Source organism: Ailuropoda melanoleuca, chromosome 2 (assembly GCF_002007445.2).
Source record: "Ailuropoda melanoleuca isolate Jingjing chromosome 2, ASM200744v2, whole genome shotgun sequence".
In the NCBI taxonomy this organism is placed as follows: Eukaryota; Metazoa; Chordata; class Mammalia; order Carnivora; family Ursidae; genus Ailuropoda; species Ailuropoda melanoleuca.
This window is the reverse complement of record NC_048219.1, coordinates 138,567,406-138,588,771: the sequence shown is the minus strand read 5'-3', so window position 1 is coordinate 138,588,771 and position 21,366 is coordinate 138,567,406. Positions and strand designations below refer to the sequence as shown.

Below are 21,366 nucleotides of genomic sequence, written 5' to 3'. Positions count from 1 at the left end.
AATTTGCAAATTTCCAGAAGTCCTACATCTTAAATTTATTAGGAAACATTCAATTCTGAGGCACCTGGGTGGCTCAGTCATTAAGCATCTGCCTTCAGCTCAGGTCATGATCCCAGGGTCCTGGGATCGAGCCCCACATCAGGCTCCCTGCTCAGCGGGAAACCTGCTTCTCCCTCTCCCATTCCCCCTGCTTGTGTTTCCTCTCTCACTGTGTCTCTCTGTCAAATAAATAATTTTTTTTAAAAAAAAGAAACATTCAATTCTGTAATTGAAGACAAAAAAAGGAAAATACAAATCTATTATTATAAATGTTTTTTTAGGTATATGAATTTACAAAATTATCACCAAGTAGTATTGTGTTGGATGTTGATTCATGTGTCAGTTTTATACAATTCAGAATGTGTGTCACTTAAAATACTGTAGAAATGGTAATGAGCCCAGAAAAAGCCTCTTTAAGCCAATAGTAGAACTGGAATACTAACACTGGTATTAACCTGAGTAGACACAAAGGACCATATGGCGGAAAAGAGAAGAGAGTTTTTCCCCCACTTTCTTGAATAATAAGAGTCTATTCAGGGGTACCTGGCTAGCTCAGTTGGTAGAGCACACGACTCTTGATCTCAGGGACATGAGAGCCTATTTAAAATTAAAAAGAAAAAAAAAATTTAAAGGTTTTATTTATTTATTTGACAGAGACAGCCAGAGAGAGAGGGAACACAAGCAGGGGGAATGGAAGAGGAAGAAGCAGGCTTCCCGTGGAGCAGGGAGCCCAATGCTGGACTCAATCCCAGGACCCTGGGATCAGGCCCTGAGCCGAAGGCACACGCTTAATGACTGAGCCACCCAGGTGCCACAGAAAGAAAAAAATTTTAAATAAGAATCTATTCAGGGGAAAAATTTTAAGATAGGCTATTTATTCATTCATTAATAAATTCATTTATCCAATCATCCATTCATTGTTATAAATAGTTATTGGACAATCTCCATTTGCCAGCCACTATTCTAGTAACTGAAAATGTGAAAATGAATACAGTTGTCTTTTTAAGAAGTTCACAATCTGGGGAGGAGGGTATAAATATGGAACGAATAATTAGGGTATGATAGTAGATATTTTGGCAAATGTATGTACAGGATATGTGGAAGCATATAAAATGGACATCTGATCCAGTGTAGAGAAGGGGCTAATGTTTAGAAAAGATCAGTTCTAGCACCAAAGTGTGAAAACTGAGCAGGAATAAGTCATGCAAATAGTGGGGATGTAGAAGTATTTTAAGCAGAGGAAATAGCAGGGGTGAAGGCCCAGAAGTGAGTTAGAGTCTGGTGGATTTGGGTAACTACAAGTAGTCAAAATGACTAGTAAGAGGCCTAAGAGAGCAGTGTTAAAGATGAGATTGGGGAGAGGCAAGGGCCAGGCCATGATATGCCTTGTAGGCTATGTGTCTAGGATGTGCCAAAATTTGGAATGACCTTCCACTTCCGGCAAAACCGTATTTTAATTCTTTTAATCACAAAGAAATGGAAATTGGAGGATACCAAGAGGCAAGACTCTTTTGCATGCCCTGGTAATTGTGCTATTCAGGTATTACCTGGTGGTGATTTAAAATATGTCCACACATTCTTTGATACTCCTCACTTTAGAGGGTGGATTCTAATTCCTCCCTCGAGTGTGGACCATACAGAGTAACTCATTTCCAGTGAAGAGAATGAGTAGAAGTGATGATGTGTAACATCCTGAGAGAGATTAGGATGTAAAAGTCATCGTGGCTTCCTTCTTGCCACCTTGATCACTCATTCTTGAGAATGTCATGGTGTAAGGACACTCAGGCAACTCTGTGTAGAGGTCCATGTGGCAAGGAGCTGAGGCTTCCTGCCAAGAGATATGTAAAAATGGGTTCTCCAGCCTCCTTCAAGCCTTCAGATGTCTACTACTCCAACTAACCTCTTGACTGCAACCTCTGGAGAACCACGCAGCTAGGCTACTCCCAGATTCCTGAATCTCAGAAATGGTGTGAAATAATAAATGTGTATTATTTTAGTCCACTAAATTTAGGGGTAATTACTCGGCAATGGATAACTAAAACACACTGTACAGTTGCTGGCCCTGTGCCTGAAAGTGAGACTTCACACATTTTTAAAACAATCTCTAGGCTGCAGACCTAGGTAGTCTTTTCCACTGTTGGGCTTTCAGCAATATAAGAATCTGCCTGTGTCTCACAGCCCAGTGGGCATAATGAGGATGGGGCAATAAGGGACTCTAAAATCCCCAAAATGAAGGGGTTTTGACCAAGAACCTTAAACATAATTATTGAAAAGAAATTTAACTGTATCTGTAGATACTGCATATAATCTATTTCCTTCTATTGATAGGTAAGCCTTTCTCTGGGAAGGGGCCAATAGACCTTGTTTAAGAACAACTCACTTAGTTACTGTTAATCTCATCAGCTTCTCAGAAGAAGAAAAAATCATCATAGGATAGTTTGTATCCCGTTCGCCTGGATGAGATCATCTAGAGAAAAAGCAGAGAGAGAGATGAGGGCTTAAGTGATCTTCAGCCATTCCTAATGATTAAAAACCCATCTTAAATCTAATAACTTCTACATTTTTAACCCTAGTTCAGAACACTCCTTTGAGTCCCAGCTTCACAAATTCAACTGTCTTTAAGACATCTCCATTTGGAAGTCTCATAATATAAAAAATTTTAAATGTCTAATATGAAATATAATTTGATTCTCCACCCCCACAGTGGAATTTCTAGTGGCATCCTTATCCACTCAGTTGTTCAAATCAGAAACCTAGGAATACACCTCAAGTCTTCATGTTCCTTTATTTTCCACATCAAATCTATCAGCAATTGATGTTGAATTTTTTCTCCAAAAGGAATCTTAAAGTTGCTGCTGTCATCTTAGTCCAGGCTACCCTCATGTCCTGTGGATTGTTAGATCAACCCCTTAACTGGCCTCCTGTTCTCTCTTCCTAAGTCTTTTTCCTTTCACTATCCAGAGTATTTTATGAAAATAAAAACTGATCGTATTATTCTCCCACCTAAAACTTTAGTGTCTTTCCATTCATTTAAAAGAAAATGGAAATGATCATCTCCTGCAAAGCCTTGTGTGATCTGGCCTCATCTTCTCAACCTCTTTTCCTACCACTCCTTCCCTTTACTCTTTCTACTTCTATCATACTGATCTCCCAGGCCTTGAGCACCTGTCAAACCTCTGCTTGCCTCAGGGCCTTCTCAGAGGTTTTTCCCTCTGTCTGGAATTTTGTTCCATTCTTCATCAGTGGGCTTCTCACCAGCTCAAAGATTCTTCTTTGCTTCTAAGAATTCTAACAAACTAAATAGACAATAAATTTTTTTTGAAAATCTAGTATTTTTAGGACAATCATAAACCTGGTTTAGCTGTAGCCAGCAGTGACTTTTTTCTTAGGTCCTCCTAAAGAAAGTGACTGCGGCTCTAATGCTGCTTATTCTGTACGGATGAATCAACTGGGAATCTCCTGTCCTGTACTGGCTTCATAATACCAAAGCGAACTTACTGGCTCACTAACTGTATAGTCCTCCGTGGCACTGGGAAAGGGATTTTCCTCTCTGAAGCTGAGTGATGAGATGCCAAGAAAAAATTCTTTTGGATTGTGTGCACGTGAAAGAAAGGTTTATTCCTCAGTCTTTTTATCTAAGTGTATTGTTGATCTACCCTATGTCTACCTGTTCAGGAAGAAAAAAATTGGAGACAGCAGGCAGAGAATGGCAGTGGAGCAGCCTGCACACTTGATTGGCTGACAAGGATGCATGGGCAAGTAGGCATCACAGGCTGAGCTGCCTTGCCAGTATGCAGAGGACTGATTGCCTGATGAGGGCACTCATTTTGCAATAAAGTACTGATGGTGGAAGCTCATGGTAGTGATGGTGATGGGGCTGGGAAGGTGGGTTGAAGACGTAGAGCTAGAGCTAAATCTCCCAGATCACAGCCCTGCAGTAAGGAGGGTGCTCAGGGATCTCTGAAGCACTCACACATAAGCCCTGTGTGGCTTACCACTCAGAAGGAATCGGTAGCTAGTGAATGTTGGCTAGAGAAAGAATGACAACCAAAGTGGCTAGCCCATTTCCTAAGAGGCTAGACCTGTAGTGCTAAAATTGAGAAACACTAGGGATTAAGGACTTTTCTGTAAAATAATGTCACCATTCTACTATACTGTTGCTCAGCTAGTTCTTTCTAAAGGAAAGGAACATTTGAATCTAGTATAGGACTTAATTTTGGTCAGGAATGAAACAAGTTTTGGAGAAAGGAAAATATTGGGAATTCTGGGCTAACCAAAATTAGATTTGGCTTTAATCACTGCTTTGTATATATCTGTTCTTGTCCCCAAAGAAATTCACAAGTTTCCCCACAGCTTCAAATCATCCCAGGTTAGAATCTAATTCATTTCTTTAAAATAAAACCTGTTTTTCTGCTTTGCTCTCAATTTTAGTTATGTTTTTGCTTTAGAATCAAGGAACATAAAGAGGAAGAAGAAAGAAGGAGAAAACATGAAGAAAAGGATGCTAAGGAAATAAAGCGACAGAATGCATTATATGAAATAGAAATGAGGAAAAAACTAGAAAAGAAAAAAGAAGAGATGAGTGAAAGCAGAAAACTGTTTTTTGTAAGTTAAAAATACAGCATTTCTTCAAAAAATGTATAAAGTCCAATGCATGACTTTTAATATATTTTTTATAAATTATTGTGGAGTAGAAAACAAGTTGTCATTAAGTTGGGTTTCTAAGTATACTTCTGGGGGAGGTGTATTTGCTATGGATTTATGTGGACGTGCTCCCATGCATGAACAAGAAAGAGAGAAAAGAATGAGACTTTTCTTCAAGTGAATACATTTTCTTATCCTTTTTTAAAAGACTTTATTTATTTATTTTGGAGAGAGAGCACAAGCAGGATGAGGGGCAGAGGGAAAAGCAGCCTCCCCACTAAGCAGGGAACCCCATGCAGGTCTCCATCCCAAGACTCCAGGATCATGACCTGAACTGAAGGTAGTTGTTTAACCAGCTGAGCCACCCAGGCACCCCACATCTCTTGTCCTTTAAATGAGAGTTGTGAGGAATGAATGGGGTGATGTGTGTTCCGTATCTACTGCACTGTTATTAAGTGCTCAGTAAATGTAATAGTTATTTTGTGCCTATTGCAACTCACTTTATTTTGTAATTTTATACATCCTTTTCTTTAAAATTAGTTTTTATTCTTAAGTAATAGATGCACAGAATTAAAACATCAAACACCACCAAAAGGCTTAAAAGAAGAGTAGCAGTTCTTTGCTTTACCCCTCTGCTTCCTGGAGACAACCATGAAGATTGTTTTAGTTGTTCCAGGTGCTTTCAGTTGTTTATTCTGATATGAAATTATATTCTAAGTAATCTGTTTATTTTAAAAATATATATCAAGTTCTAAAGATATGTACCTTGATTTATCAATTTTAGACATTTTCTGTCTGGCTGGCCTGGTAGTTGTGGATTTAGCTCTTTTCCAATACTGTCCCATTCCCAGTCTCCCCTTCCCCTAAAATAATTATGTCATAATTTTAGCTAAATCATTATTATTATATAAGTATTATTCTCTGAAGAGCCAAGTAATATACTATGATTATATTTCTTTGCTTGCATAAATGTTTTTCCATGATTAAATAATTGTGTATTTGCTTTGATGACTGTATACCTCAGTTTTTTCCCATGTGTTGTCTAAGTTTTGACATATATATTGCGTTTTCAAATATTCATCTAAGTCATATTCAGTTATCGATGCTCTTGGTTTTCTTAGAGCTCCCCCATGCAAGTCCTCTGTGCTTCTCTAGGCCTCCTGCCCAGCTGTCATTCCGGAACTTCCCTGGGTCACTTTCCTGGGCTGCAGTTCCATTTTCTGAATCCCATGCCTTCCTTTTTCTTGGCTTACTTCTTCATCTTGCTGAAACACATCTTCAGCTTTATGGTCTGACTGATATAGAATTCTAGTTCAGAATTCAGCATTTTGTATTCATGGTTCCATGATCATCTGACTTCCAGTATTGCTGTTGAGAAGTGTGATGCCATTTAGGGTCTTCGGCCTATTTATGGATCTGTTGTATTTTATTTCTCTTTTTCTCTCTTTCTGAAAGATTTCTGAGTCATTTTTATTTCACAGTGACATACTTTGGTATAGTTCTTTTTTATTATTTTGCTGAGCACTCAGTTGATGCTTTAAATCTGGAAACATATATTCCTTTCATCCTGGAAACTTATTTTATTTCTTGTATAATCTTCCATTTTGTCTCTTCTGTTCTAGAACCCCTCTGATACACATTGGACTTTCTGAATTGATGCTGTAATTAAAAAAACTTTTCTCATTTTATAGTTAGGGGAAGGCTCACAGGTGATAGTACCTTAAATAAATTAAAACTTTGAAGTGCAGAGGTAGTCATTCCAAGGCTGATATGGCAATTCCAGAATCAACAGAGACTGAAACAGCTTCTCTTTTTTTGCTTTGCTATTCTTGGAACATAGATGGCTTCTGCCTCAGAGTTACTCCATGGTTGCTGGAGCTCTTGCCCTCATATCCACATCCCAGACAGCAAGAAGGAAGAGAAGATGAAGGATAAAAAAGAATGCCCAACTATCTGTTCTCCTTTTAAGGAACATTTCCAGAAGTTTCACTTAATGATTTCCATTAAATCTCATTGGTCATAATTAGTCATACTTAGCTGAAAAGAAAGCTTGGAAATATAGTCTTTTTAGACGAGCATGTTGCCACTCAACAAAATCTGGGTCCTGCTACTAATGCAGAGAAGGAGAAAGAATCATGGATAGGCAATTAATTGTTCCTGCCATTTTTGGCTTTTGTTTGACTTTGAGAGTTATTTTCAACTTTGTCTTTTAAACTTTCTATTGAATTTTAAATTTAGCTACCAAGGGGAACCTGGGTAGCTCAGCTCGTTAAGCATCCAACTCTTGATTTTGGCTCAGGTCATGATCTCAGGGTCATGGAATTGAGCCCTGAGTCAGGCTCCATGCTCAACACAGAGTCTGCTTGAGATTCTCTCTCTCCCTCTCCCTCTGCTTCTCCCCCCTTGCTCACTCTCTCTCTCAAATAAATAAATCTTAAAAAATAATAAGCTACCAAATTAAGCTACCAATTAGCTACCAAAATTTAAATTTCTAAGAGTTTTACCCGAAATGCTATTGTTCCTTTTGCATAAAATCTTATTCTTGTTTCATGAATGCAATATTTTTATCTCTACAAGACACTTTGGAATGGGGCAGACCTTTGAATGCTAACTCTGTAACTAGCTAGCTATGTGTAACCTTGAGCTGAGGCTTTGAACTTTTTAAAAATGAGAATTAGCTTTGCGTTAACTCTATTCTTTACTATTATAAAAAAATCTGTATGAACATCACAATAAACTTAGGGGAAAAAAGCAAAATAAAACTTTTAAGAAATCATTCAAAACAATCACCTTTAACAGTTTGATATTGTCATTAGCTTTTCATGTTGACTAATGCTTCTCCTAACCAGATTATGGGCTTTTAAAAGTAATAGCCATAAGATAGGAGAGCACTTACGAATGCTAGGTGCATGGCAGACCCTGCGTTATAAATATATTGGAAGATTAAATATTGCATCTTTCACTTGAATTGGTTTCTACTTATGGTAACCAAATACACTAATATATCAATGTATCCAGGCTATTGTGTTCAAAGGCACCTATTTTTAATGATGGCTAACTCAGGCTGGAATCATGGAAAATTTGCTGATATGAACAAATTTTTATTTTTTGTTTTGAAAAATAATGACCTATATTAAATTTTTTGTTAGAATATATATCTGTATCTTTTCTTGTGTATGTAGGAAAAGAAAGTCTAGACAAGAAACTCGTTTCAAAGTGATCAAATGTGGGGGAATTAGAAATATAGGCAGATAGTGGATGGAGAAGGAAAGAGACTTTATGCTGTATATCTTTTAAATATTTTTAATTTGTATACCATAGAACTAGATTAACTATTTAAACATTAAATGAAAATTGATTAAAATATTTAATGTATTTTTTCTGATTATAGAATTTTTTAAAATATTTTTTAAAAGAATTTTATTTATGAGAGAGAGAGAGAGAGAGCAAGGGGAGGGGCAGAGGGAGAAGACTCCCTGCTGAGCAGGAAGCCTGACATGGGCTTGATCTCAGGACCCTGAGATCTTGACCTGAGCCAAAGGCAGGTGGTTAACTGACTGAGCCACCCAGGTGCCCCTTATCTATTTATTTGAGAGAGAGAGAGATGAAGAGAGAGAGAGAGAGAGAGAGAGAGAGAGAGAAAGCACATACAAGCAGGGCAAGGGGCAGAGGGAGAGGAAGAGACTCTCAAGCAGACTCCTTGCTGAGTGTGGAGCCCAGTGTGAGGCTCGATCTCACAACCCTGAGATCAGGAACCCAGCTGAAACCAAGAGTTGGCTGCCTAACTGATTGAGCCACCAAGGCTCCCCTCGAATTATTTTTAATTACATATCTTAAAGAAATGGGATATTTGAAAGGAAATACAGAAAAGCATTAAGATGAAAAGTCACATGTATAATCTCATACCCCAGAGATAACTATTAACATTTGATCCATTTCTTCCAGTAGTATATACATTATAAACTTATACCTATATATGTTTGCAAAACTGAAATGTGCTATGTAGTATTTTATACTCTCCTTTCCCCTTACGTACCCATTATTTGTATCTTCCCATATCATTGAGATTATAATTTATTTAATCGTTTTTTCCTTATTAAAGATTAAGAGGTTGTTTCTAGTTTTTCACTCTTACAAATAACTTCGAGATAAAGTACATGGTACATAAAGCTTAATGTGTATCTCTGATTGTTTCTTTGGGATAAATTCCCAAGAGAGAAATAACTGAGTCAGAAGCTGTGACCATTTGATAGGTTCTTGTTAGATATTCATATGTTTAAAGATATTTTTCTTTGTGATAGGATAATAAACAATTTTTTCTCCTAAGGAACATATGAATGACAAAAATATCATCAAAGCTGTAGAACGGCAGCAGCAAGAGGAGGAAGATGAAAAGATTAGAAAATTTATCAAAGCAAAAAAGCGTCTTACACAAATGGGGAAAGAAAAAGAAGCTGAAACACACAGGTAAGCTTTTAAAAGTGATTCGTGTAATTAATAAAGTACTATCTGAAATTATTATAAGTTAGAAGTTGTGATATGAGAGTAATTTTTAAGAAGTCATTATAGGGCGCCTGGGTGGCTCAGTCGGTTAAGCACCTGCCTTCACCTCAGGTCATGATCCCAGGGTCCTGGGATTGAGTCCCACATCAGGCTCCTTGCTCAACAGAGAGTCTGCTTCTCCCTCTGCCCCTCACCTCACTCATGCTCTCTCTCTGTCAAATGGATAAATAAAATCTCTTTAAAAAATCTTTTAAAAAAAAGAGAGTAAGTCATATATAACTAAGGCATCTAGTGACATGATGATTTGAGTTAGGGTTCCCTTTGGAATATCAAGGACATTCATCTGGTAGATGGTTGGAAATAGTGAAATCTCTGCTGTAGGGGAGGGGTATGAGCAGGAGATGGCTTTGTGAGCCTTTGATATATAAGTGGTAGTTGAAACCGTGGATACAGGTGAGCTCACCTATGGTGGGTAGTTAAGAAATGAAGGTGGCATAGTCCATATTTAAGGGCCAAATGGAGAAAGAAGATCATGTGAAGACCAAAGAATAGTTTCCAGAGATCGGAAGAAAATCAGAGAAACAACAAGGAAGGAGAGTTTCAATAGGAAAGCAGTCACTGATGTTAGATCAATAGAGGGATTAAATGAGATAAAAAAAAAAAAGATTTATGTATTTATTTTAGAGAGAGAGAGTGGGGGTGGGCAGAGGGAGGGACAGTCTTAAGCAGACTCTGCACTGAGCGTGGAGCCCAACAGGGGGCTTGATCTCACGAATCGAACTTGAGATCACTACTTGAGCAGAAACCAAGAGTTGGACACTTAACTGATTGTGCCACCCAGGCGCCCCTAAATTTAAAAATGAAATGTCCATCAGATATGGAGGTCATTGCCTACCTTAGTGAGAAGTTTGGGATGAGGTAAGGGGGAAGAGAAGGCGGCCAGTTGCAGTACATTGTGTCTGTCTACATCCTACTTTTGCCTTGTGCAGAATGTTCCGATGGCTTTACATCACATGTAGAGTATTTACGAAGTCCCATAAGGCTCTCCACCATCCTAATTTCCAGCTGACCCCAGCCTCGTCTTAGAGACTTCGTCTCGTGCTATTCTGTCCTTTGCCTCCTCATCACTCACACAGGACTTCTCCTGTACCCTCTCTGGGGAATGCTGACCTCCCTAAACTCTTTCAAAAGGATCACTATTCAGGTGTTGCCTTCTCGATGAGGCCTTCCCTAACTACCTTAATTAAAACTATAGCCCCACCCCCACATTGCTTATCCATTTAATTGCTTTCTTTTTCCTCATTGCGTGATGTAGCACCATTTTAATTATTCACTTTGTTCACTATCCCTCTATCCCAGAGGTAATGAAAGTTCTAGGAGAACAGAGATTTTTAAATGTTTTTGTTTACTGTTATGTCCCCAGCACCTGGGTAGCGTCTGGAACATAGTAGGCAATCAATAAAAGTGTTAAGAATATTGTTGTTGAAAGTCTAGATGCAATGTCACCTTTCTCATGAAGCCTTCCTTTTTTCTCATCTGCCTGTCACTTTCTAGCTTTCTCATGGCATATATCATCCTTTGCCATGAATTGTTATTTGCATAAATGTCTTTTCTCCACTTTAGACTGTAATTTCCTTGGGATACACACTGTATCCTTTCCTATCATTTCTCCCACCTTGCTTTGCAAATTCACTCAATAAATTAGTGAATCTGTCACATCTAAATTTAAAAGTATTTGTCACCCAATCCTAAATGAAAATGCCCCTATTCCTTTAACAAATACCTAGTTATTGTTAATGATGTGCCAGGCACCATGCTTGGCTCTGAACTAGAGAGAGGACTTACCCATTCTCTGATCTCAGGAATCTCATATTGTGAAAAGACAGTTGTCTATCTTTGTATAAATAGATGAAGTCAATATAGTGCTATGAATAAATTATAAACAGACTATATAGTAAGAGGATGGATTTATTCAGGATTTTGATAGCTTTTACTAGATATTTTTGAGGTTTCATTTAAAGAAAGGCCTTTGATTAATTTTATAACCTAAGCCTCCAATGTTAGAGTAAGCGTGTCTGATTAAGTATTTTGAAAATTTTTTCATTGTGAGAATTTTAATACTTTATTCCCTCCCCCACACACAAGATATTATATTATTACTCCCCTTGGATTTTTAAAATACACTTTATTCTAAAAATAAAGTATAAAAATAGTTTCCATTTAAAATAATCAGTACATATAAGGAACAATGGGGCTCCTTTTAGTCTTGTAAAAAACTATAAAATATCTGGCGCGCCTGGGTGGCACAGAGGTTAAGCGTCTGCCTTCGGCTCAGGGTGTGATCCCGGCGTTATGGGATCGAGCCCCACATCAGGCTCTTCCGCTATGAGCCTGCTTCTTCCTCTCCCACTCCCCCTGCTTGTGTTCCCTGTCTCACTGGCTGTCTCTATCGAATAAATAAATAAAATCTTTAAAAAAAACTATAAAATATCTGATTTCTAGTGAAATTATATTGGCTCCATAACAAATCTATTCATGAAGATTTAACAAGTGATGGTTATTTTGTTATAGGCTAATGGAAGAAAGGAGAGAAAGAATAAATAACTTCCTGAGTAAACTAATAAAAGAGAAACTTAACAATGAAGATTTGATTCTTGCTAGAGATATTGCAGAAGCTGAGGCTGAAAGGGAAAAAAGAGAAAAAGAAAAATATGAAAAAAACAAAGCAGAATTAAAAGCAATTGCGGAATACAGAGCTGTTGTGGTAAGCAATTCAATTATGACAAATAAAAATTTTTAAAAATTTAAGTCCATTCCACTGTAGTTTCCATTCCTTCTGACAAAAAACTAGCAAAGATTTGAAAAACAATGTATGAGTTATCTTCCTATATTCTTGAAATAAGACCATGTTTACTTTCTAACAGAAGATCACATGATAATCAACTACAAATAAAATATTGATAGACACAAAATAATCTTTTCTGTTTCAGAACCATCTGAAATGCAAAAATTGTTATTCACTTAATATACATTTGAGGGGTTTTAAGACTAACCAAATAAAAATTACCCTATTGCATTTTTGTATTTCTTAACCCTTCAGATAATCCTTATCTCCTACATAATTGACTGTCACAACATTTAATTTGGATAGTTTATAAACATTGTAGAATTAATTTTTTACCTACAAATATTCCCCTACCTTGAGAAGATCTTGCTATTCTGTTCCTGTATTTTATTTTTTAAACCAGTATCACTCAAGTTTTCACTGTGTGTTTCCTGTTATTTGGGAAATAGAACAAAACCAAAGTAAATTCACTGTGTGGGAATCAGCCCAGGTGCATGTAACTTCTGCCCTTGCATTTCTCCTGGCTTTCTGCTTGGAACTTTCTAACTTCCCCTTTGGCTTTTAACATCTAGCTGAAAAATAAAGAGGAAGAAGAAAGACAGAGGAAACTAGAGGCTAAAGAACAATTGCTGGCTATCATGGAAGCAGATCGGATTTTCCAGGAGCATGAAAAGGAGAAAAAACGCAAAGCTGATAAAGAACGTCAAGAAGTTCGAGATGCTCATATTCAGCAAATGGTAATTATTCTTAAATTTTATACTTTTTAACAATAAATATGTAATGTAGAGTTCATGCTAGTTTTCTGTTTCCCAGGTGGTTTCCTCTGTCAAATAAGATCAAATGATCATTATGGTTATGACACAATAAAAGATATAAAAAATATGAAGAGTTAATTTCCTTTTATCTGTATTGAAGTTCCCATACTAGGTTTATGTCTTTTGCACAAATATTTATCCTTCTTCAGTGTCCATTGTGCTTTAGTAAATATTAAAGAAAATGTAAATGCATATGGCAGGCCATGATGCTTATCTTCTTCATTCTACTTTTTTTCCCTCTTTATAACTGTAGCCCAGAGATTATGTTGATTGGGATCTCATAGGTTTCAGAGTTGGGGTGATAGGGGTACCAGAGATTTTAGAACACATACAGAGGACCTGGCATCTGGTCATTTATGACTTAAAACTGTTTTCCAAAATGGCTATACCATTTTCCATTCCTACCAGTAACATATGCGAGGACAAATTGTTCCACATCCTCAACACTTGTTTTTGTTATCCTTTAATTTTAATTATTTCTAGTGTAGTGATATCTCATGGTATTGTTTTGTATTTCCCTAATGACTAAAGATTTTGAACATCTTTTCATGTCCTGTATAGACATTTGTGAGCCTTCTTTTATGAAGGGTGTATTCAAATCCTTTGCCAATTATTCAATTGGGTTATTTGGGTTTTTTTGTTTTTTTTTTTTAAGATTTTATTTATTTGAGAGAGTGAGAGAGAGTACAAGCAGGGAGAATAGCAGAGTGAGAGGAAGCAGACTTCCTGCTGAGCAGGGAGTCTGATATGGGCTTCATCCCAGAACCCTGGGATCATGACCTAAGCTGAAGGCGACTGAGCCACCCAAGCACCCCTGGGTTGTTTTCTTATTATTGTGTTTTAATATTTTTTAAAATACGGTAGAATATACATAAAACTTGCCATTTTAACCATTTTTCAGTGTACCAGTTCAGGGCCAGTAAGTGCATTTACTATCACCACTATCCATCTCCATAACTTTTTCATCATCCTAAACTGAAATTCTGTACCTTTTCATTCCCTTTCCCCTAGGTCCTCGTGACCACTATTCTACTTTCTGTCTCTATGAATTTGAATATTCCAGGTACCTCATATTAGTGGAATCATATTTATCCTTTTGTATCTATACTATTTTACTTGGCATAATGTCTTCAAGACTCATCCATGTTGCAGCATATGTCAGAATTTCCTTTTTTATTAAGGCTGAATAATATTCCATTGTATGTATAGACCCCATTTTGTTTATACAACCATTCATCAGTGGACATTTGGGTTGTTTCCATCTTTTGGCTATTGTGAATAATGCTTCTGTGGATATTGGTATACAAACATCTGTTAAGTCCTGCTTTCAATTCTTTTGTCTATATACACAGAAATAGAATTGCCAGATCAGGGGTGCCTGGGTGGCGCAGTCGTTAAGCGTCTGCCTTCAGCTCAGGGTGTGATCCCGGCGTTATGGGATCAAGCCCCACATCAGGCTCCTCCGCTATGAGCCTGCTTCTTCCTCTCCCACTCCCCCTGCTTGTGTTCCCTCTCTCGCTGGCTTTCTCTATCTCTGTCAAATAAATAAATAAAATCTTAAAAAAAAAAAAGAATTGCCAGATCATATGGTAATCCTAGGCTTAGCTTTTTTAAGAACCACTGTACTTTTTTTAAGATTTTATTTATTTTGAAAGAGAAAGATTGCAAGCAGGGGGAGGGGCAGAGGGAGAGAGAGAATCCCAAGCAGACTCCACACTGGACATGGAGCCCTACCCAGGGCTCAATCCCACAACCCTGAGATCGTGACCTGAGCCGAAATCAAGAGTCAGACACTTAACCAACTGAGCCACCCAGGTGCCTCTTGAATGACTGTACTGTGTTTTCTGTAAAGCTGTACGATTTAACATTACCACCAGCAATATTCAAGGGTTTCAATTTCCCTGAATACTCAACATTTGTTGTGTTCTGGGTTTGTTGTTGACAGTTTTGTTGTTGTTTATAATGGCCATCATAATAGGTTTGAAGTGGATTTCACTTGTGGTTTTCACCTGCATTTCCCTAATGATTAGTGATATTGAGCATCTTTTCATGTTTATTGGTCATTTCTGTTCAGCCTGAAGACTTCCTTTAGCATGTTTCATAGCACAGGTAGGTTAGGAATAAATTACTTCAGTTTATGTATTTGTGGAAATGTCTGTCTTCATTTCATTGGGTATAAAATTACTGGATATCATTCCTTCCCAGCCTTTTGAATATATTGTTCCATCATCTTCTGGCCTTCATTGCTTATCATTAGCAATCTGCTGTTCAGTCCCCTAAATGTGATGCATCATTTTTCTCTTGCTGGTTTCAAAAATTTCTCTTTATTTTTGGCTTTCAGCAGATTGACAGTTTGTTTGACAGTCAACCAATAACATGGGTGGAGTTTATGTTCAGTTCAGTGATGTTAAGACAATAATGCTTTTACCCCTGCCACACAAGCTATGTGTGGGTTGAGGACGTTATTCCTAAGAACAGCAAATTTACAATTTCCTCCAGGCTTTTAATTTTTGCTAAGGTCCCTGGGGTCTCTTGTGTGAATGTGTAGTTTATTATGAGACAAGGACAGAGTTTATTATTTCAGAACTTCTGTGCTCATCTCACTTCCAGAATCTCCCCCCTTAAATTTCTAGCTGCTTTGCTACTCAATCCAAATGGAATCTGCCATCACTGTCCAGCACATATGCAAGTTTTCACCACCTGAGCTGGAGGAATACTGATATTCCCCAGACAAGCTTGCAGTTCTTACCTGATTTAGTAGCAGTTTTTCATGAAAGTACATTTCTCAAGTAGTTGCTTACACATGGTCACTTAATAGTGCTTTGAAATGGGAATTTCAATAATTTTAAATAATACTTGTTTTTTTGTAGAGGGGAAATGGCCAGCCCCCTCATGTAGCCATGGCCAGAAGTAGGATCTGCCATATTATTTTGAAGCAAATCCCAGATACCATTTTATTAATGTATATTTAAGTATGTAGCTCTCAAACTCAGGGACTCTTTACAAATTTATATAATCACAATTCCATTATTACATCTAAACCAATTAATATTCAGTGTTTAAATTTCCTTTAAATTGTCTCATATTTTTTTAGTTTGTTGGTTTAAAAGTTTTTTTTTTCTTTTTAAGTAAGACTTCATGCCCAATGTGGGGCTTGAACTCAAGATCCTGAGATCAAGAGTCACATGCTTTATGGACTAAGCCAGCCAGGCACCCCTTAGTTTGTTTTAATCAGGATCAAATAAGGTTCATGTATTCTATTTGGTTGATCTTTGAAGTCTCTTACCTAACACTCCTCCACCACCCTATCTTCTCTTTTTGTCTTAAGTTCTCCCTTTTTGTCTTTATTGTTTGTTTTGCAATTTACTTGTTGAGGGGTTTTACTGGTTTACAGGGTTTGTCTTTTGGAATTACTACAGTCTGGATTTTTATGGTTGAACCCCTATTGTGTAGCTTATTATGTTTCCTGCATTTCAGGTACTATCTAGTGTAGGTCAGATTCAGGTTCAAATCTTTTGGTGAAAATTCCTCCTATGTGGTGTTGTATACTTCCATCAGAAGGCACATGGTGACTGTTGTCACTTTCTGTGACATGAATAGCCTTTGATGATTACTGCCTACATCTCTTAGTTCATGAGGTGGCAAGATATTGATATTCTCTCATTTCTTCTTACTCATTTGATCAAGTCTTCAAAGAGCTTTTCATGATCAATTTGGTTTCCCCGAGGTACAGTTTTTCAAGAAAATATAAATACTTGATCCTTTCATTTTCCAGTATTAAAAATAATTAGCTCTCTAGCATCTTCTAAAGATGCTTGTTACTTTATGCCCATCTGTTATAGTTTTTAGTAATTTAAACAATATTTTTAAAAAAGTTTCTTTATAAATCTATTTATGCTTAATGCAATCAAAATTGAGGCATCAATCATATGATCCATTATGATAATCCTTCCCTTCCCTTGTCACTTCCTTTCTGTACTTCTGATGTTTCTCCTTGCTTCCTTAAAATCTTTCCACAAATTGCTATCAAATAAACATATCCTAGTTGCTCTGTAAGTTCCCAAATTATATCATTTTACCTTTTATGAGAGTGGTTTTAGCTTTTTTGGATTTTCTCAATCTTTTTGAAGGTCATTTTCTACTTTTTCAAACTCCTGATACTGTATTACCAATTCAACAAATAGCACATAAGCCCTTTTTTTTTTTTAGCACATAAACCTTAATTTTGAATTGTATTTGAATTAATTTGAATTGAATTTGAGCTAAATACCAAAAAATTTTGGTATTTAATATGTTATGGTTGCTCTATTTTTTTTATAAATTTCAATGTACAGTAGTTATCAGGTTTGGGCTCTTTTATACTGAAGTGTTGGTTACTGATTTAGGAAAATATTTTCATAAGTATTAAAGAAAAGTAGACAAAATCAATTTTTGACAAACTCAAACTCAGCATTTCTTAAAATGCTGCAAGACAAAAAGTTGTCAATCAGACCTCATTAAAATCACCTCATAAAATCAGTTAAAAGAACAATGTTTTTGCAAATATAAAGAGTTAAAAGAAAAAAATTATGAGATATAGGTAAATTGCTTAGAGTACTTACTCCACCCAGTTCCAGATCAACCAACCTACGCTGATAAACGTCACTTGCTACAACTTCAAGTTCCTGGGAAAAGAAAATGTAATTGGTTTAATTTGGTTCAGATAGTCACTGCTGATTTAATATTATTTGGCTGGATCACATGGTATATTGGACTGACTTAGAACAGTGGATTTCAGAACAGCAGATCAGGGGGGGAACCTGGCTAGCTCAGTTGGAAGAACATGCAACTCTTGATCACAGGGTCATGAGTTTGAGCCCCACATCTCTTGTGTAGAGATTTAAAAAAAAGAATAGTGGGTTGGTTGGAGGCAGTGATTGGTACGTCTTCTATACCTGCCAAAGTACACATTTTTATAAATAGTAGAAACAGGATTCTAAACTCAGTTATTTAATTTTTACCTGAAGTTCATGCTTTTAACTACTTTGTTATATTGTTTGTTGGAAGATACATTATTGCATAAGGCTATTAAGTTTCACTGAGCCGCTTCTTGGCGCATACTACTGTGAGAATCACGGGAGTTTCTGAAATTATAGTATATACAGATGCCCCTTGAACAATACAGGCTTGAACCGTGGGGATCCACTTACACGTTTTTCAAAACATACATTGGAAAACTTTTTGGAGATTTGCTATTATTTGAAAAAACTTGGAGATGAACCACATAGCCTAGAAACATGCTCCCCCCCAAATTAAGAAAGAGGTTATTACTTTAAGAATGCAGCATATAATACGTATATCCATATAAAATGTGTCAACATTATGTTATCAGTAAGCCTTCTGGTCAACAGTAAGCTATTAGAAGTTTTGCAGAGTTAAAAGTTATACATGAACTCTTTACCGTACCAGGGGTTGGCGTCCCTAACCGCCGTGTTGTTCAAGGGTCAAGTGTAGTTAAATCAGAACTTGTCACCTATTAGTGAGTTTAGAAAATTCTATCTACAACTTAAAATCCTATGTATATTTAGAAAATTGATCTTACCAATATGAAATTGCATTTTCTTTCTTTCCCAAATAGGCCAAAAATAAATTTAATGCAAAGCAAGAAAAACAAGCAGAATTAGAGTATTGCAGACTTACTGAAGCTCTTGTGGCTGAAAAGGAGAAGGAATTTCAGGATTATGCCAGAGAAGTAATTGAACTTGAATCTGAATCAACAAATAAATACATTTATCCTCTTGTAAAAGCTGTACGGGAAGGACATGGAGGTGGCCGTGGACCAGTTTTTGTAGACAGAGGTGGATTAAGACCCAGTTATCAGGCAAATGATGTCACTGGAGTCCAGCTCCCTTTTTATAACTCTCAGGGATCAAAACATAATAATTTTCAAAAGTCTAAGGGAAGGCTAGGTTTTACATGGTAGAAAAAAGTTTATTTTTAAGACTGAGAAGACCAAGTTATAGCTAATATTGTGAACTACAAATAAATGAATTTTATGCTTATAATTTGTTAATAAAGCTGCTCTTCATCTAAGTGCAATTATGTCTGATCTAATGGATTCACTACCAAAGTTAAATAAAGCCCTTTGATAATACATACACAACATAGTGTAGTTTTAGCCTTTAAAAATATGTATTCAGTAGCATTAATAATAGCGATAATATTGTACCATTACCATATCTAGTTCCAGAATGTTTCATTGCTCCAAAGGGAAACCCTGTACCTAAGCAGTCACCTCCCATGTCCCCTTCCTCTCCACAGTCTCCGGCAACCACTTCGTCTCTATGGATTTGCCTATTTGGGATGTTTCATAGAATTAAATGGAATCATACCGTTGCCTTTTGTGTCTGGCCTATTATTTCATTTAGCTGTTTTCAGGTTTCATCCATGTTGTACCATTACCAGTACTTTGTTCCTTTTTATAGTTGAATAATATTCCATTGGAAGTATTTTTCTCTTCAGCAGAAGTTTATGTTAATTATCCTTCAGTACTTTTTAGTTTCAAACAACACTACCAATATATATTACTAATAATAGGATTACAGAGTGTACGACTTGTGGTTTAGTTTGTAGAGTGTATCTCGCTAGACATGTGCAAATTACTGTTTTCGAGTTACTTTAAGTAATTTTTCTACAAGCAGTTATATGAGCAATTTGATACACAGGTGACTGCATCCAACCTGACTCCAAGTTTTGAGTTATACAATAACTAAGTTTCACACATCCCATTGGTGACTGTGTTTAAGAGTAAATACAGGTTATTTTCCTTTTTCACAGGGCTACTAAATTGTTCAGTTCTTTTGCCTAGGGTTGCCACCATATTAAAAATTACCCTGATGCAGAGGTTCATATATGAAATATGAACTAAATGAACTAATAGTCAGGGAACCTCTGCCATGTATCTTTTTTTTTCTTTTAATTGTTTTAGAAAGTACTATACATTATTTGGGGGTGATTACTAGTTTTGGATGAAGCTATCTTCAAATTACAAAACAGGAAACATGTTTCTACAAAATGGTTAATTTCATAAATGTTTTACAACCAACTTATCCAAGTGAAGAACATAAAATATTAAAGACATCACTACTTTTCTTCCCTTACGTAAACAGTTTCATTGGATTACTTTCAGTTGGGCTGGTCTTTCTAATAGAGTCAAGCACATTAAAAACAAAAGGGCTATGCAAAGTTTTAAAATTAATCACAAAACAATTGAGTGAAAACAACTGAGTTGCAAGGCACTCAGAACAGTGGAAACACAACTGTTGTAATCTGCCAATATGATAACAAATCCATAGCTAAAATGTGTGGCTAAGGGTGCCTGGGTGGCTCAGTTGGTCAAGCACCTGCCTTCTACTCATGTCGTGATCCCTGGGATTGAGCCCCATGATCCCTGGGCTCCCTGCTCAGTGGGAAGTCTGTTTCTTCCTCTGCCCTCCCCCCTACCCACTTGTGGTCTCTCAAATAAAATCTTTTTTAAAAATAAAAGAACTCCTTAAAAAAAAATAAATGTGTAGCTAAGATATATATTTGGGTATTGAGGGGAGAAAGGTGTAAAAATTATCAATCATCACTTAAAAATAAAAAAAAAGTAACACTATTAGGTTGGGAAATATGTTTAAGAAGGAAGCCTAAAAAGCAATGAAAATAGAAAAAGCAAATTGATACTAAAAGTATTTTAATACACAATTAATTTACACAGTCCATACGAAGCACTCACATTTTACATATTCTCCTGGCTAAATAAAGCATTTAAAAACACTCCAGAATTTGAGAATTTAATATCACCTCTTAACACATACAAACCACTGAATGGTCAGAACATTTTTATCTAACCATATATATTTTCAGTGACTAACTTTCAAGTTGGTGCATTTTCCCTAAATATATCTAATTTAAATAAAAATGAAACCAAACAAGAAACCAAAAACTAGACAATTTGTTTTACGAGTCAATTAACATCTATATGGCTTTACAATGTTAAGTATTATATTAAAACTGGCAGGCACAAGATATAATACAGTGTTCCCAATGCTGAGAAATTTGGAGGAATTAAAAAGCAAATGGTAGCATTCCAGTAGACAGTAATGCAAATTCCAAATCTAACCTTAAGTTTGCTGAGGCAAAAGACACATTGTAATCTGAAACATTATGATTAAACATTTACACTAGAATTTATCTCCAAACCTTCTGGAAATCATCACTGCTGACTAAATTCCTAAAGAAGCTCAGTATTGTTAAACTCTTTGCTCAGTTTTTCCTAATACAAATTCTATATCCCCATGGGTAAAATAAAAGTATATTTTAGTTGCTTTATCTTCATTATTTAGCTTTTAATAAAAATAAAGGTTGAATAACTAATACAACAATAATTTTAAAAATACAAAACAAACTGTTATAGTTTATTTAATACAATGTTTAACTATAAAAGTTGATAGTTTCAGAGTTTAAATTCTGTAAAATGCAGTTTGCAGAAAACAGTTT

The 21,366-nt window shown here is 36.3% G+C and overlaps 1 protein-coding gene across 1 annotated transcript in view; it reads left to right on the top strand.

Moving 5' to 3' along the window:
• CCDC173 (coiled-coil domain containing 173) overlaps nucleotides 1-18,808 on the top strand; it is a 31,598-nt gene extending 12,790 nt beyond the window's left edge. Inside the window, exons 5-9 of the mRNA XM_011221373.3 lie at nucleotides 4,488-4,644; nucleotides 9,011-9,150; nucleotides 11,758-11,950; nucleotides 12,604-12,768; nucleotides 18,464-18,808. Of these exons, the coding sequence (XP_011219675.1) occupies nucleotides 4,488-4,644; nucleotides 9,011-9,150; nucleotides 11,758-11,950; nucleotides 12,604-12,768; nucleotides 18,464-18,808 (1,000 nt within the window). The remainder of the gene's footprint in view (nucleotides 1-4,487; nucleotides 4,645-9,010; nucleotides 9,151-11,757; nucleotides 11,951-12,603; nucleotides 12,769-18,463) is intronic.
• The last annotated feature ends 2,558 nt before the right edge of the window (nucleotides 18,809-21,366 follow it).